Source organism: Rhea americana, unplaced genomic scaffold (assembly GCF_003343005.1).
Source record: "Rhea americana isolate MKP2758 unplaced genomic scaffold, rheAme1 scaffold_154, whole genome shotgun sequence".
NCBI classification, from domain to species: Eukaryota; Metazoa; Chordata; class Aves; order Rheiformes; family Rheidae; genus Rhea; species Rhea americana.
Genome location: NW_028185639.1, coordinates 2,012,468 through 2,027,511, shown reverse-complemented (window position 1 = coordinate 2,027,511; position 15,044 = coordinate 2,012,468). Strand labels below are relative to the sequence as shown.

General features: G+C 40.4%; 1 protein-coding gene across 1 annotated transcript in view; it reads right to left on the bottom strand.

Moving 5' to 3' along the window:
* INPP5A (inositol polyphosphate-5-phosphatase A) overlaps positions 1-15,044 on the bottom strand; it is a 253,222-nt gene that overhangs the window by 77,895 nt on the left and 160,283 nt on the right. Inside the window, exons 8-9 of the mRNA XM_085299800.1 lie at positions 10,757-10,809; positions 3,481-3,600 (exon numbers count right to left, since the gene is read on the bottom strand). Of these exons, the coding sequence (XP_085155926.1) occupies positions 3,481-3,600; positions 10,757-10,809 (173 nt within the window). The remainder of the gene's footprint in view (positions 1-3,480; positions 3,601-10,756; positions 10,810-15,044) is intronic.

The following is a 15,044-nucleotide window of genomic DNA, read 5'->3' as shown; positions in this document are numbered from 1 at the left end:
AAAAAATTTTTAAAGGCAACTTTTAATCATTATTGACAGCTTTTTTCCTTCCTTTCTTTCTTTAACACTCCCCCAATCCCTTTCCCAGTAATTTAGAGAATCTGAGAAGCTTCATGCCTATGTGTTAAAACCTTGTAATACAACAATTTTGGCAAACCAACTTTTCTRGTGAATTTAATAGTTGAATTTATTACTCTGAGCATCACTTGTAAACGCTTTATTATTTTGTATTTTGATCTCCTGTGATGGCTTTTACCTTACATGAAAAGGCTGCACTTAATTCATGTTTATGAAGATGCAGAGTGAACACAACTGTGCTTTCACTTACTCCACAGTGACCTAAATCAACTGTGAGAAGGTGTTTCTGTTTCATTCAGTGAAGGTTTAGCTCATTAAACTGTTTTCCTTCTCAGCATTGTTCACTGGGTTTGAACTGCATTGCTGTTAAATGCTCTTTAGCAGTTTAAAGGCTTTAAAGGAAAAGACTTATCAGTCTCTGTTTTTAACAGCACTAAATCTGCATTATTAGTTCATGCAGATAAGGGGATTTAAAAGCTCAGCTTGAAACCTCTCTCTCCTATATTTATCTGACACTGCATAGTTCCAGTAGCTCAGCTGGAAATGTAGATCTATGAAGCTTTAAAGAGAGATTAAAGCCCAGAAAAGAAGTACTTTTCCCCTATAGCCGTTCTCACTTTCCCTTTTCCTACTGTCTGAAGGAGGGATGGCAGACAATGGCCAAAGATGGTTCCCAAAACCCYCTGAATGGGGACACTGTTGGTGGTAGCATTCATTCAAAGTGAGCTTCAGTGTATTGTCCTCCCCAATCAGCAGATCAGAATAGAGTTTGCTGGTGGCTGCCAAAAGGTTAGCAATGCCGATGAAAGGGGTTTCCCATTATTCACTGCTCTTACAGAACTCCCCCTTTGTGCGAGGCAGCCCATCATTTCACTACGGAGGTCCGGATCTGCGGCTGGCTGCTCCCTCCAAATGACCAATTCATGCGAATGCAAACTCACAGCAGTAGTGTGCAACCTAAAATTGAAGGTTTTCTTTTCTAAGGACAGGGGAGTTGGGGCAGTTTTTGGCAGTGTCACATTTTAATGATATACCATCATGACATCTTTGACCCACAGCTGACACTAATACTACAGTCTTATTACCTTATCCTTGCSAGGGCATCGTGGGAGGTCCGAAGCCAAAATTAGCTAATGAAGCACACTGTATGCTGTAAACAAGTATGCAATAAATAATGCAGAAGGCTTATACAGGTTTGCTAAAATTCCCTAATGCAAAGCACAAGAGAAGGAGAGAAGACAAAAGGAGCGAAGTAAAAATAAAGTGCAAACAGACCTTTCCTGCACCGACGGATGTAACAGAACACACAAATCTCTAAAACCACACCGAGAGTCAATCCAGATCTCACCACAGCTCTGTGCACTAAGTAAGGGAACTTCTACAAACCATTGCATCCCACCTCTTTACAATGCCACCGTTTTCTTTGGTGCTCTTAGAAGTGAAATAGGAGAAAACATACTGGACTTTTGCTCTTCATCCATGTATCGTTCCCCCCANGTTCCCCCCATTTTTTTTTTTTTTTTAAAAAAAAAGCTTATTTTGGAGAAATTCCTTCCTAGCCCTCTGCTGGGGTAAAAAAGCTTATTTTGGAGAAATTCCTTCCTAGCCCTCTGCTGGGGTGCACAGGAAAACTGCCTATTCATACACAGTGGAAAGAGCAGTAACTTTTGCTAAAATACCTGCCCATGTTTAACCAAGATGAAACTTTCAGAAAGAAAAAAGCAGAGCACTCGAGGGCCTGTGCGGCCTGTGCCGGGGGCACGAGCAGGCTCCGTGGAGGCAGCCCGGCGCGCCGGCGAGGGTGCTGCTGCTGCCTGSGGAGCAGGCACCCGCCTACCGCACTCGCTACCTCCCATGCACCACTCCTTGCTTTGCTATTTGCTGAGGTTTTCAACTCGTATGTTAAAATGCAACTTCTTCCCTCACATAAACAGATCTGTCAAAGGAGGACACGCGGTGGGACRGTGACACAAAACCCCACAGAGCGGAGCAAGGTTCATTGCCAGGCCAAGGGAGGGCAGGCACAGCAGAAGATGCCACAAAACATGCAGAGTATTCGAAGAACACAAAACGTTTAGGCAAAAGGGATGGAGTGAAAAAATACACATAAACTGCTATGCTTTTATTCTTCCAACTTAGGCAATTTGTTTTAAGTACCATCTTATGTCACAGATAACAGTGTATTTCGTGGCTTCTTCAAAGAATATATGAGACACTTTAAAGCTCTGTTTCTCAGGCAAACACAAAATCAGGCAACACCTCTTAAGGGAAATACTCAATACAGAATTGTCACATTTCAAGGTACCACAATCACATGCTTCTAGGTTTACTTTACCAACGYATACATGCTCAGGCAAAAATCATTTTTTCTTGCTCAAGGAAAAGCTGTCTTTTTTCTGACTTCAAAACTGCTAATTAGGAGAGCTGTAAATAGTWGGGTACTTGGGGGACGGCTGAACACAGTATCCTTTGTGTTGTGCCACCCCTCAGATGATGCAACCCTGTAACACCGTTACAGAYCGTGATGTTATTAATAATAGCGATGACTGCATACAAATGCTGYGTCGTTGCTTTAAAAAGATTAGCTGCCTAGTGCACTCAGCTAGTATTGAGATTAAAACACCACGCGGTCTAATGTTTAGGGGCTTGCAGCGCATGACTTACGAGGAGAGGCTGAAAGAGCTGGATTTATTCAGCCTGCAGCAAAGACGACTATGGGGGGATTTTGCTGCTGCCTTTGTCTAACGTGTGCTTGCAGAAAAGACAAGCCGGACTCCTAGCACTGCACACCGCAAGATGAGGGGCAATGCACACAAACTGCATGGAGGGAAATTCCGACCGGATCTTAGGAGAAAAACATTCACAAAGAGGGTGGTCAAACATGGGCATGGGTTGCCCAGAGAAGCTGCCCATCTCTGTTCTTGGAGCAATCCACCGCTCAGCTGAACGTGGCCTTGAGCAACCTGATCTAATGCTGAAGGCAGCCTGCTCTGAGCAGGGGGATGGACAAGAGACCCCCAAAGGTCCCTTCCAACCTGAATTATTATATTATTCTATAATTGAAATCATACGTGAATTTCAGGGCTTTTTTTTTTGACTCCATGCAGATTAAAAATGTTAGCTAAATCATTTTAAAAGATACACCTGCTTTCTGCTCAACAAGTTTTGATGACTTCAGAGAGATTCTCCACCTCATTAATCTATCTCCAAAGAATGAGTGTCATACACTGATCTGCAATTGGTACCACCCAGAAAACTCTGACGAAAACTATGTTGCACATGACTATTTTCAAATTGCAGAATAAAAATTTCCACATTTTTGAGTGTGCCTTTTGAAACATCTTTTATAAACTGCTTAGGAACACAGAAGAATGAGAGATGCTGATAAAGGCTAATACATACCTATCAAGTACATAGCCAAGAGCCTTATGCCGTATTCCTGAGTAAACCGATGGGCTTGTTTCCCAAGCAATTAAATTGGAAGCATCATGGAAAAGATGAATGTTTACCAAGTCAAAGGCACTATGACAAAAAAGGAAAAAAATTAAAATGACTCAGGATAAAAGAAAAAAAAACATTTTTTGCATTTAGCAAAGCATTCAACATGATAACACTTAATATATTCTCTCTTATGTTACCTTAACATTTATTCACATAGACTGTGCAAATTGAGCTATCATCATTAGAAAATTATCAGAGAATACCATCAAACTCATGTTAAGGAATCCACAAGTAGTGATGCACCTAGTCTTTTGCTTAAAAATATCCATTATATGAAAATGAAAGGTTGTTAGCTACAATTCATAGATATTGAGCAGAACCCTCTCACTAAAACATTTTAAAACACCAAAATTGAACGTGTAAACAAATAACGCTTTTTTTTTTTTTTTTCCCCCACTAGGGCTGTGCTGGCATTCAGAGGGACCTCAATAGGCTGAAGAAATGTACAGAAGGTTCAACAAGGGCAAGTACAGAGTTCTGCACCTAGGCAGGAATAACCCTAGGCACCAGCACAGGCTGGGGGCTGACCTGCTGGAAAGCAGCTCTGCAGAGAAGGACCTGGGAGTGCTGGTACGCAACAAGCTGACCATGAGCCAGCAATGTGCCCTTRTGGCCAGGAAGGCCAATGGTCTCCTGGGGTGCATTAGGAAGAGTGTTGCCAGCAGRTCGAKGGAGGTGATCCTGCCCCTCTCTTCAGCCCTGGGGAGGCCTCATCTCRAGTACTGTGTCCAGTTCTGGGCTCCCCAGTCCAAGAGAGACATGGAGCTACTGGAGAGAGTCCAGTGTAGGGCTACGAGGATGATCAGAGGGCTGGAGCATCTCTCAYCTGAGGAAAGGCTGCGAGAGCTGGGACTGTTCAGCCTGCAGAAGAGAAGGCTGAGGGGGGATCTTAWCAATGGTAAAAATATCTGAAGGGAGGTTGTCAAGAGGATGAGGCCAGACTCTTCTCAGTGATGCCCAGCAGTATGACAAGAGGTAACAGGCACAAGCTGAAATACAGGAAGCTCCATCTGAACATGAGGAAAAACTTCTTTACTGTGAGGGCGACACTGGAACAGGCTATCCAGAGGTTGTGGAGTCTCCATCCTTGGAGATATTCAAAACTTGACTCAACAYGGTCGRAGCAACTTGCTCCAGCTGATGCTGCTGAAGGAGGGAGCTTGGATCAGACCATATCCAGAAGTCCCTAACAACCTCAGCTAATCTGTAATCAATTCTAATTTCATAAGCAAACATAAGGAGTGAGCTGAAATTCATATTTTAAGTTTATAAGCTGTAGTTAAATATCTAGGAGAAMTATGGTTTCACAACAAAGAAAATGAAAAGCTGTTGACAGAAGAATTGTTCTGACATTAAAGGCTAAATCATATCACTGCAACTCCTGTGYGGAGGATGCCAAGATCATGGTGGCCAGTCTGCATACTTTTTCCAAYTGGGAAGAAGATGCAAAGATTTTGTAAAAGAAGCCTATTGCTTCCATGAAAAATATATGGATTTTGGTTGGCATAGATGGAAAAGAGAAATTCATTCTCTGGAAGTTCATTCTTAATCAGAATGAAGCAGTATCAAAATACTGGAACCCTCTGTGAAACAGAAATACCTTCCTTCGCCCACTGCTTTCTATGACTTTCTGTGGTCACTAGCTGTTCCTCCATTTTCTTGTCCATCTGTTGTGATAGCTATTCATAACTACCTTGTATTCAGTATCAGAATGTAAGTTCTTTGAGAAAGGCACTGGAATTTGGTACAAGTCAGCACATCACTTATCTGATTTTGGTCAGTACAGTATTTTTAACAGTAATAATTGTGCTAGCCTTACCTGTATGCAACTACACTCTACACAACATCCTTGTAACTTAAACCACTTCTTGCATTCCCGTTTTCACTGCAGCAGAAGATCTTCACAGAGAAAGCATTTACTGGTATGATCGTGCCCACCTGCGTTGATCACACACTAGGTGTCACCTCCTGGGAGCCAGGAGCCTCTTGGAGGGCAAGCTGTCTTTCAGGACTCTGCTTTACTACTGCTCACAGGTAAGACACATCTTAGTAACAGTAATTACGCTAACAGAAAGCTATCTAGCTGTTAAGTTTAAGCTGTCATTCCATGTTACAGTTGCTCTGCTTGCAGCCTTTAGTTTCCTAGAGGCCTGGCCTGCATTTTTAGAAGCTACATCTTCTCACTGTTCCGCTATTAAGCTCTTCTGGTGATGGGACACGGTGAGTCAGAATGAAAGTAGAAATCTTAGAAAACACTTTCCTTACAGAATTAAAACAAAAACAAAATTCACCAACCAAAAAACACCCACCCATCTGTGTATGCAGGAATTCCTGCATCCTGCACTGACAGATGGAAGGAAGGGTGCTTCCTACCAGCTTCAAAGTACATCTAGGGGGTAATATCGGTGATGTGACACTTTGGAAAGGAGGTGCCTCCAGCAGCGCAAAGTAGCATGCCTCACTAACTCTTACACACACAGTGTTGTTGTGCACTGTAAAACAGCTGCTGAACTTCATTTTGAGAGTTTTTCAAAACAAACATTTTTGGTAGGTCTCTGGAACATTGATTATAATTAAACTGCATGGTATTTCCCAATTGAGATAGTTTCAAAACTTTAAACTCTGGAAAATGATAATCAAATACAAATTACATACTAAAGATAAGTCTATCCTAGAGGATTCCTTTGTTACGAGAAACTAGGCTATTTAAAACATTTTATTCTCAAATTAGAAAAAAACGCTAGGAAAAATTGGTTGTGGCTGATCAAAGGTAGCAAGCACTTACACAATAAATAAAAAAAAGAGTTATGGGAAGAGTAAAAGCAAAATGAATCTGTGACAGCTCTAATAAAAATCCAGGCCCTCCTGACATTTTCAAGCACGTTGGGGTCCATCTCATCAGGTCTGCTTTAAGTTCTCTGAGCAGGTATGCTTCAGGGTGGCTCCTGTCCTTGGCCGCTTTGGCACACTCTTGGGACAAGGGACCTCTGCTAKCTCCCCTGCACAGACATGAGATTTCTTCATCTTGCTGCCTGAAGTCCCTTTAAATAATACTGATTGCCACAGAATTGCTGTTTAGTTAATCTTTGCTTTTCCTGGAGCTACATTCTGTGGATACACCAGCTTTTGGCAGCTAATGTCTCAAGCGGTAAATGCAGAGGCATGCAGATGAATTTTGCAGAGAGCTCCAAAATCAAACATTCTTTACCTGTGGATAAGCTAAATGCACAGGCACTGACAGATAAAGCAATAAAAGACACGGTCTCATTTTTCTGCTTCAGGTTCTTCCTCACTGATGAACACCTCTGTGGATTTCAAGCCTCTTCTTTCCACAAATATCCACTGAATCTCCTCAGTGTCTTCCCTTCCCCTTGGCCTTACTGCTAGCAAAAGATCTATTTATTCAGTCTTCAAGCCCCTTTGTGAGATGAACCACAGCTCAGCCCCATCATATGACTAAATTATCTTGCCCAGGATTTCAGATTTGAAAAACATTTTTTTCTACTATGGTAGCTGAAGTATTTTGTATTTGAACAAACTACCTAATTATACCAACTTTGCACTGCTAGTCCCATGTGCAAACACTTCCTTTGTAAGAGCTCCACACAGGTGTAAAAGACAACCGGAGTTTGCACTCTGTCACAAAGAACAGGGGAACAGTTTTTGTCAGATACTGATATCAAGCAAAAATCACTAGCTTTGCACAGGCAGATTCCCCGAATTATGGGAGGGAACAGATTTGGACACAGCAAGTAAGGGCAGACAAAAACAATGAACATATGATGAAGATACCTGGGTCACCCAAGCAGCTAGCATGAAGGCCTCTTCCAAAAAAGAAAAAAGATAAACATATTATATATATATATATATATATATAAAAATATATATTAGTTGGCAAAAGGTAACAGCATGTCTTGCTAAATGCATTCACAGTAATGAGAAAGTACTAAAATACTAAGTATTAAGAGTACAAAAATACAAATATTAAGATATTTAATTACTATGAAACTGCAAAACATAATTTGGAGATGATGGTTTGAGATTTCCATTTCTGCCTGCTTGAAAGATTAACAGAAAGAATTCCTGAAGAATTGATAACGTAGGACTGGAAGAGACCTCATATCATAAACTCATCTGCTGAGCGCAGGTATCTATAATCCATTCCCATGTGCTTAAAACTTGCTAATGAAGTACCTTCCATTTACAATCTATCCATCCTTATATTAAAACTTWGATCGTTTTATCTGTTGTCCTGCAAATGAAGCTGCTTTCCTTCCACCGTTTCCTCAGGGGAGACAGACAGCAACTAGTCTGYGTCCGTCTCCTAAATTCCTTTGATGCATCAAAAGCTGATGTCCTGTCCTAGAGGCGGCCAGCCCAATTCTTTCAACTCGTACTCAAATATTGTTACCATTCCTGATCCTCCTTGTCCTTTCCCCAACTTATCTTGCACAGCACTCAAAACAGGAGCAAATCATCCATCAGAGGTCCTGTCAGCGCAGAATGGAATAATTACCATGCCTTCCCCCTTCATGTCCTTCACACTGTGTGTCTATTAGCACATCTCAGTAAGATAATAATGAACCATATCCAATTTTGGCTCTCTTGATTCATTTCTGCAGTATGGGTAATGAGTCAGTTACTCCCAGTATCRTATTTGTGCTTTTGAATTCTCCAGTGGAAGTACAACATTTTACTCTTCCCTGACTTTCACCTTGCAATTTGATTTTCTCTAAAGTACCAAAACAGTTTTGATTGCTGATTCTGATCTCTGATACACTTGCACATGTTCCCAGACTGGGACCATATCTGTTTTGTAAGTGTATTCTCTACTCTGTATGTATAGCAAATATAATCTATACATGTAGATTGTACTTTGCCAACACTATTGGGTTTAAATGACTTATTTTTTTATATATATAATATATATATATAAAAACACCTGTATATGTACRTATATAATTTATATATTAAAAAATATAAAAACATGCTTATACACACACACACAAATAAATATGTATATGTTCACAGGATTAAACACTTATCATATCCTGAACAGATACATTATGTACTTTGACCTAATAGGTGCATTTTCTACACCCTTGTATTTTCCACAATAACTCCARTTCTCCAGAAATTGTTCACAATAACTTGACTCCTCAGTTCCTTCTTAGGAACATTTGAGACCTTGCTGCATCATCTGGACCATAATCAGGCCCCATTCCAGGTACAACACTGCCGCTGGACGCTCCTCTCTGCAGACGGGGGAAGCCTGAGGGCCTCCTCGCTTCTCCCAGCACACCCACACTGAACGTAAGCGCAATACAGCGACTGATCAGAACGTCTAGCTACAGACTGCTCCTTCCAGGAACCATCCGCCTGCAAGAACACATTGCCTTTAAATCTATCCTTGAAAAATACTTTTTTCCCTGGAAGGGCATAAAATCAAATCCAAGTTATTTTTTTCTGCAAGTAGAAAATCCAAGAGGACAGGAGAGACRAAACCTGGGAAGCTCTCATGATGTAAGAGGCCAGATTAGCACCTAATTATTGGTGCTAAATAGTCACTCCTGCAGATCTATGCTGCCAGAATGACATGCCATGTCATATGGATTGGAAAGACTAACAAGAACCTAAATTAGAGCAACCTGCCTGACTTCTTGGTCAAAATGAAGTCTGTAAAAGGAGAAAACCTGCTGCTCTTCTATTAGTCACAAAATTATTTGCTTATATACTAAATGTGCTTGTGCAAACAAGAACACTGCACAACACTCAAAAGGGAGCCCTGCAAACAGTTATCAGGCTACAAAATTAAACTTCTTAATTTAAGATGTGAAATGACAACAGAAAAAATGGAAAAATGTTGAATATTTACATATATTTATGTGACTACAACATGAATAAGCAGTATATATCAAAACTATGACTAACCAGGGAAATTGTATGGTCAGAGTTCCAAGGGGGATTAGGGAAACCTGGAGCACGGGCAGCAGTGAAGAAGTGCCTGCACTAGCAAGGGCATGTGCGGCGTAAACAATGCCTTACAATGTTAATGCAGTTTAAAAGCTATATGGCAGCAGTGCAGGAGAATCCAGGAGCATAAGCCAGGGGGATCAAATTGTATGATAAGTTTTTTTTTTTCCTGCTTAATTGAAATCTCTTTGTGTTAAGAAAACATTCAAGTTCCTTCAACTACAGTGATTTGCACAGTCAGCTGCCCCCTCCTCCCCCAACATGTACTACTACTATTATTGTTAAAGATAGAATTTTCAAACACAAGATAGTAAATAGCTTTAGCTGTGGAATACGTTTCTTCTCAACACTAGCTGGTACTGCTTCTTCCCAAGAAAGTCATTTAATACATAACACCACAAAGACCTTCAACTTCTACATTCATCTAGTTGCCTGCTCCCCTCATCCCCAGCTCTTTACTCCTAGTTTGTCTTTTGCATAATCCAAAGAACATAAGATGCTTTTTCCTTCTGTAGATCTTCACGGCACATCTTATGTGGGACTCCCTCTGCTTTGACAACAGCTGTTTTATTCTACTCTGAGATGAGAATGAGCAACCTCAGAGAGAACAGAACCAAGCCCTGGGCTTAAAACAGGAATTATGACCTGAATACGACAAAYGGAAAGTAATCCTCCATTAAAAGTCAGAGTAGGACGAGGGGTTACAAAGCAGCATTCCTTAAAGGTAAGGTCCCTCCTCTGACTTCAGTGGCAACCTGATTGGGCCTTAAACAGCCAGCTGAATGAGTTTATAGAGAACAGCATCTGTCCTCACAAATCCCACAGGCCAGGGCTGCAGATTAGCTGGCGGGGCGAGGGACTGCAGACCCTTGGCTGCACCAGGCGTGACGGGGAGGAGGCGCGGGGACGCCTTCTCCTCCACGCTGCGACTCCACACCTACCACCAAACGTTTTTGGTCACGCTTGATCATAAAGTCTTTTAGGACAGGAACCACCCCATGCTAACAGCACATATATTCAAATATTAGTATCGCATTTGCCTTGGGTCATCACAACTTTCTGAACATTATGTGTGCTCAGTAAAGCCAAGCATCTCTTTCAGAACAATCTGTTCCTAGGTATGTGAATGCTTTACTTGAAATAGTTGTATGTAAAAAGGCACATAATACAAATAGAACAGAAGTAACTTAAAGATGCAACATACCAATCAGTAATACACCATCTTGTTCGAATGAAACCTTTTCTGGACCACTTGCACTGAAAAACAGGCAAATAATAATCAGTCATTTTAAGTAAAGGATTAATATGAAAGTAAAATGTATAGAGTAGAAAATAAAAACAAACTTCATGCATACAATGTAATAATAAGCACCGCATRCCGGCTGAAGAGGCTTGAAAACATGTATTATCTCCCAGAAATCTTAATATAAACTTAATACGAATATGTGAAAAATTAACGAAAGCCCTTCCCCTCAAGGTTTCTAGATGAAAGATATCCAGTTAGGAAAGCTCTGCAACTATATTCATGCTTGTCCTAAAACAATAAATTCTCACTGGCTATGCATAAATATCCTCACTTCTTGGTAATTTTACCTAAACTGTAAAATGTCATCAATGATTTACATCAAAGTAAAATGAATGAGATGTGCTAGAAAGCTATTGCTTCTGTGGAGCCAACCTGCCTAATATTTCTATAAAAGTTAACAGGAATTTAAATAATGGTAAAACATTACATTTATCAAAACTGCAGTGTCCATGAGAAAGCCACAAATCAGCTCTTGCCAAGGTATGGTACTTCCGATACGGCAAAGAATTTTTTCAGTGCCACTCCTAAACCATTGCCATAAATTACAATCTCCCACAAAAAGACATGATTTTGCATCCTATTTATTCACTGTTACAATGAATGTGGCGCTAGGCTAATGTTCTCTGATAATGAATATTGCACCAGACAGGTCTAAATAATGATGCCAATGATTTTGTGGCAAAAGACTGCAACCACTTATTACAAATAAAGTATCAGTCATAGTATGGCATCCTTCACAGTCACCGGTATTGCTCTCCAAGCCTCTCCTAAGGCACCGCACACAGCTTTTAGAGACTTGCCCCAAGTATTTTTTGTCTGCCCCGTCCCATCAGGATCCTCTCTGCATTCAAAATATGCTTATGAGGACCTTAGCAYGTTTATTTTACTGAGTAAATTGTATCTTGTTCTTGAATGTGAAATCTACTAGTTTGTATTTCTTTCTTCTCTTTTACYTACAACCATAAAAATGGGTAAAGATATGGCGTTATCCATGACTGACTGGCTTTTTCATTGATTTCATTCAAATTTAGAACTCGTAACTTTTAGGAGAAAAAAAGTTACCCACACGCTACAAAATTAAGTAAAAAAAAATTGTCTACAAAATTTGCCAGTGTATCTTTATGTACATTTATATACTGTAAATTATATATACTTGAGCACTGTAAATGGTGCTCAAGATTGGTCTATCAAAACTTGTTTCCAGTATTTGTTACCTAGGGTGGTAATTCTGGAACCACCTTTCTGCAAGCTCGTGGGACCYCCCTCCGCAGAGTGCTAGATACAGATTTTACCACGTGAGCTGCAGGGACCCAGCTGTGCTTGCCCAGCCCRGCAGGGTTGGAGGCCTTCTCCTGCACCACGTCTATCAGCTCTGCACTGCTATGGCAATCGCGGTGCAAGGAAGTTCCTCTCAACTCACGAGCAGCGACTAACAACACTGTGCTTTATCCAGTGAATTGAAATTTATATTTGGTAACGCGAACAGACACACAACGAATGATTTCTGCTCTCTGTTCCTGATTTATGTCTTCACTCACAGTCAGTTTCCAATACATGTGCAGGGCATTTAYAAGAGGGAACTTTTGGTTTTCTCTTCTTGCTGACAAGGTCCTACGGTTTACTCGCCCTGTGCTGGGGATCTCTGGCTCAACAGTTTTTTATTCTGCATCATTCTGAACCATCTAGTTGTAGTGTTGAATACTCTAGATGATCCAAGAGGAAGGTCAAARCAAACAGAATGCATTAATATTTCTGACATTAATTAATGAATTCAAGAAAAAAACCTGGGTGTTGATTTTTTAAAATAATTATTTTATGAGACGCCTCATGTGTCAAACATCCTTATGATTGTGTTTAAGTGTTCCAAGAGTATTTTGGTATGGAGAGCATATTCACCCTACTAAACACCCTTCAGAAGTCCTACAGCTGTCCAGCTCTGTTCTCAAAGTGCTACCTCCAATGCTACCTGCAAAGATTTCAATGACCTCATTAATATTAATAAAACAAATGTTTAGCCAAACGTAAAGATTTCCTATGGACAAAAGAAGAAAGCTTCCTATATACAAAAGGATTATATAGAGTGAAYGGACTTTGCTTCCGAGCACACGTAAAGCTCGCGCCCCACACTATGCAGATTTACCCGGTGATTCCGGGCAGCTGACTACGCCAACTGAGTAACTACAGACAGGATTGAAACAGGTATTTTTTTTTTTGATGAAACCAGATGCGAGAACCTCCAACTGCAAAAATCTCCTATTTATGCCTTCATTAAAAAGTGCTTCCCCTACACGACATCTCCCTTCAGAGAGAAAAGCAACCACCCCAGAACTTCCTTCTGTTCTCTTTAGAGACTTTAATTAGGGTGCTACCTTAGGCATATTTATTTGCTAGTATCAGAGAACGATGAAGGTATAATTGAAGTACTATGTCAAAGAAAGAGAAGACCGTGCACATTTTATATGCTGGTCAGAAAGAGAAATTATATGTCTCGAGACCCAGATCTTTGGAATTACTTCAGACAAGTTAGTTACCTGTTTGTATGAATTTTCCTCAGATCAGRCAGTGCTCAAAGAGAGGAGGATCACTGATCTGATTTTTGCTGCAACTGTGAAGGACGCAGTGCTAGAAAGAGCTCCACAGGCAGAAACTCATACTGTCGGTGAGCTGACCTCATTGGGTCAGCTTGTCAGCAGGTCATCCATCGGGTGTTATCAGTGGTCTGGGCTGAGTAGGTAGTTATTTTGTGTATCAAGAGCTGTAAAMCACATTGCCCGAGAGGAAAATAAAGATTTCTCATTCTGAATTTAAAAATCGCAGATAAGGACCACGAGCTAAGACCTACAACTTGTAATCAACCATCTTTCTTCTTTGGAACCTGTAAGTATAACGTGAATAAAATCCTTGGGGTCCAGTCTCCGTGGGCACCTGCTGTCAGTCTGAAGAAAGGTATCTATTTCATGTCTTAGCTGTTCCTTCTCTGAAAGGTAAAGGGACTGGAAGTGAATGGAAATCAGATTTTTAATGACTGTCTGGACCAAGCAGTGGGCAGTAATATCAAGCCAGAAATATTCACTAAGTGCACAGTATTGTTATGCAGATGGTGCATTCAGGTTCTTGGCAATGATATCAAGCTTCGTGCCTGAAAGATGCACTACACTGATGAACTGTGGATTCAGAGACAAAAGACTGGATACTCATTCTCCTTTCTCATCTCCGATGACTGACAGTGATTTCTGACATTAGACTAATATCTAAAGAAGGATGACTAGCACAACCATGTCACAACTGGAAAGAGGATAACGACCAAAAGATTTAGCAGCTGTTATGCATCTTATCAGTTCAACAATATGCAGAGACATCACCTATTCTGTTGCTGAAATCTATGGTATCTTCAGAATATAACTGGACATTATCAGGAATCCCTAAACCCCAAGTAACAATAACTTCCTCAAGTCTGCTATGGGCACAGTGGACATAATGACCTGTCCGTCAGAGCAGACAATGCACTACAGACAGCTGAACATCCTTACCAGACTCCAGATTTCCTGAGGAACATTAAGAGGTATTAGTAATTAACATCTATTGTCTGCTGATGTTTACATGTACCTACACATCTTTTAAGAATTTGGGCTCTCTAAAGCAAATAAACTCGCCTCAGTCTAAAAATGTTGTGTGTAAGGAGGAAATCCTAACAGTTCACTGTTCTCAAAGCTAGCTTATGACTGCATTCAGAATTGAACTCATTTCTCTTAATCCTCATTATTTTTGGCTTAGGAGAGCCCAATTTTTTATTTTTCTCAAACTGCAGCTCTACTGAGAAAGAACATCCTGTGCTGGCTGTGAATAAGTATCTACTTCATTTTTGTTTTCAACACTTAAAAATAACATCTTCTGTGGTTTTGGAAATTACTCTGATTAATCAGGCAATAGTAGGCTGGAAGAATAATATGCCCAGTCCTTCTTACAGTACAGTTTTCATGGCTGAACTACAAATCCTACAATCCAATAATGTCTCCTCTATTAACAGTTTCTGTGATAATYGTGACAGTATTGCTACAACTTAAGATTTGGCAAAATGTCAAGATTTTATCTAAACAAAACATCGAAAAAAGCTGAAAGCTAAAAGCCTTCAAATTTGGCTTAAATCTAATCTCAATTAAATAATGGGAGCTGTCTTTTTTTCTTA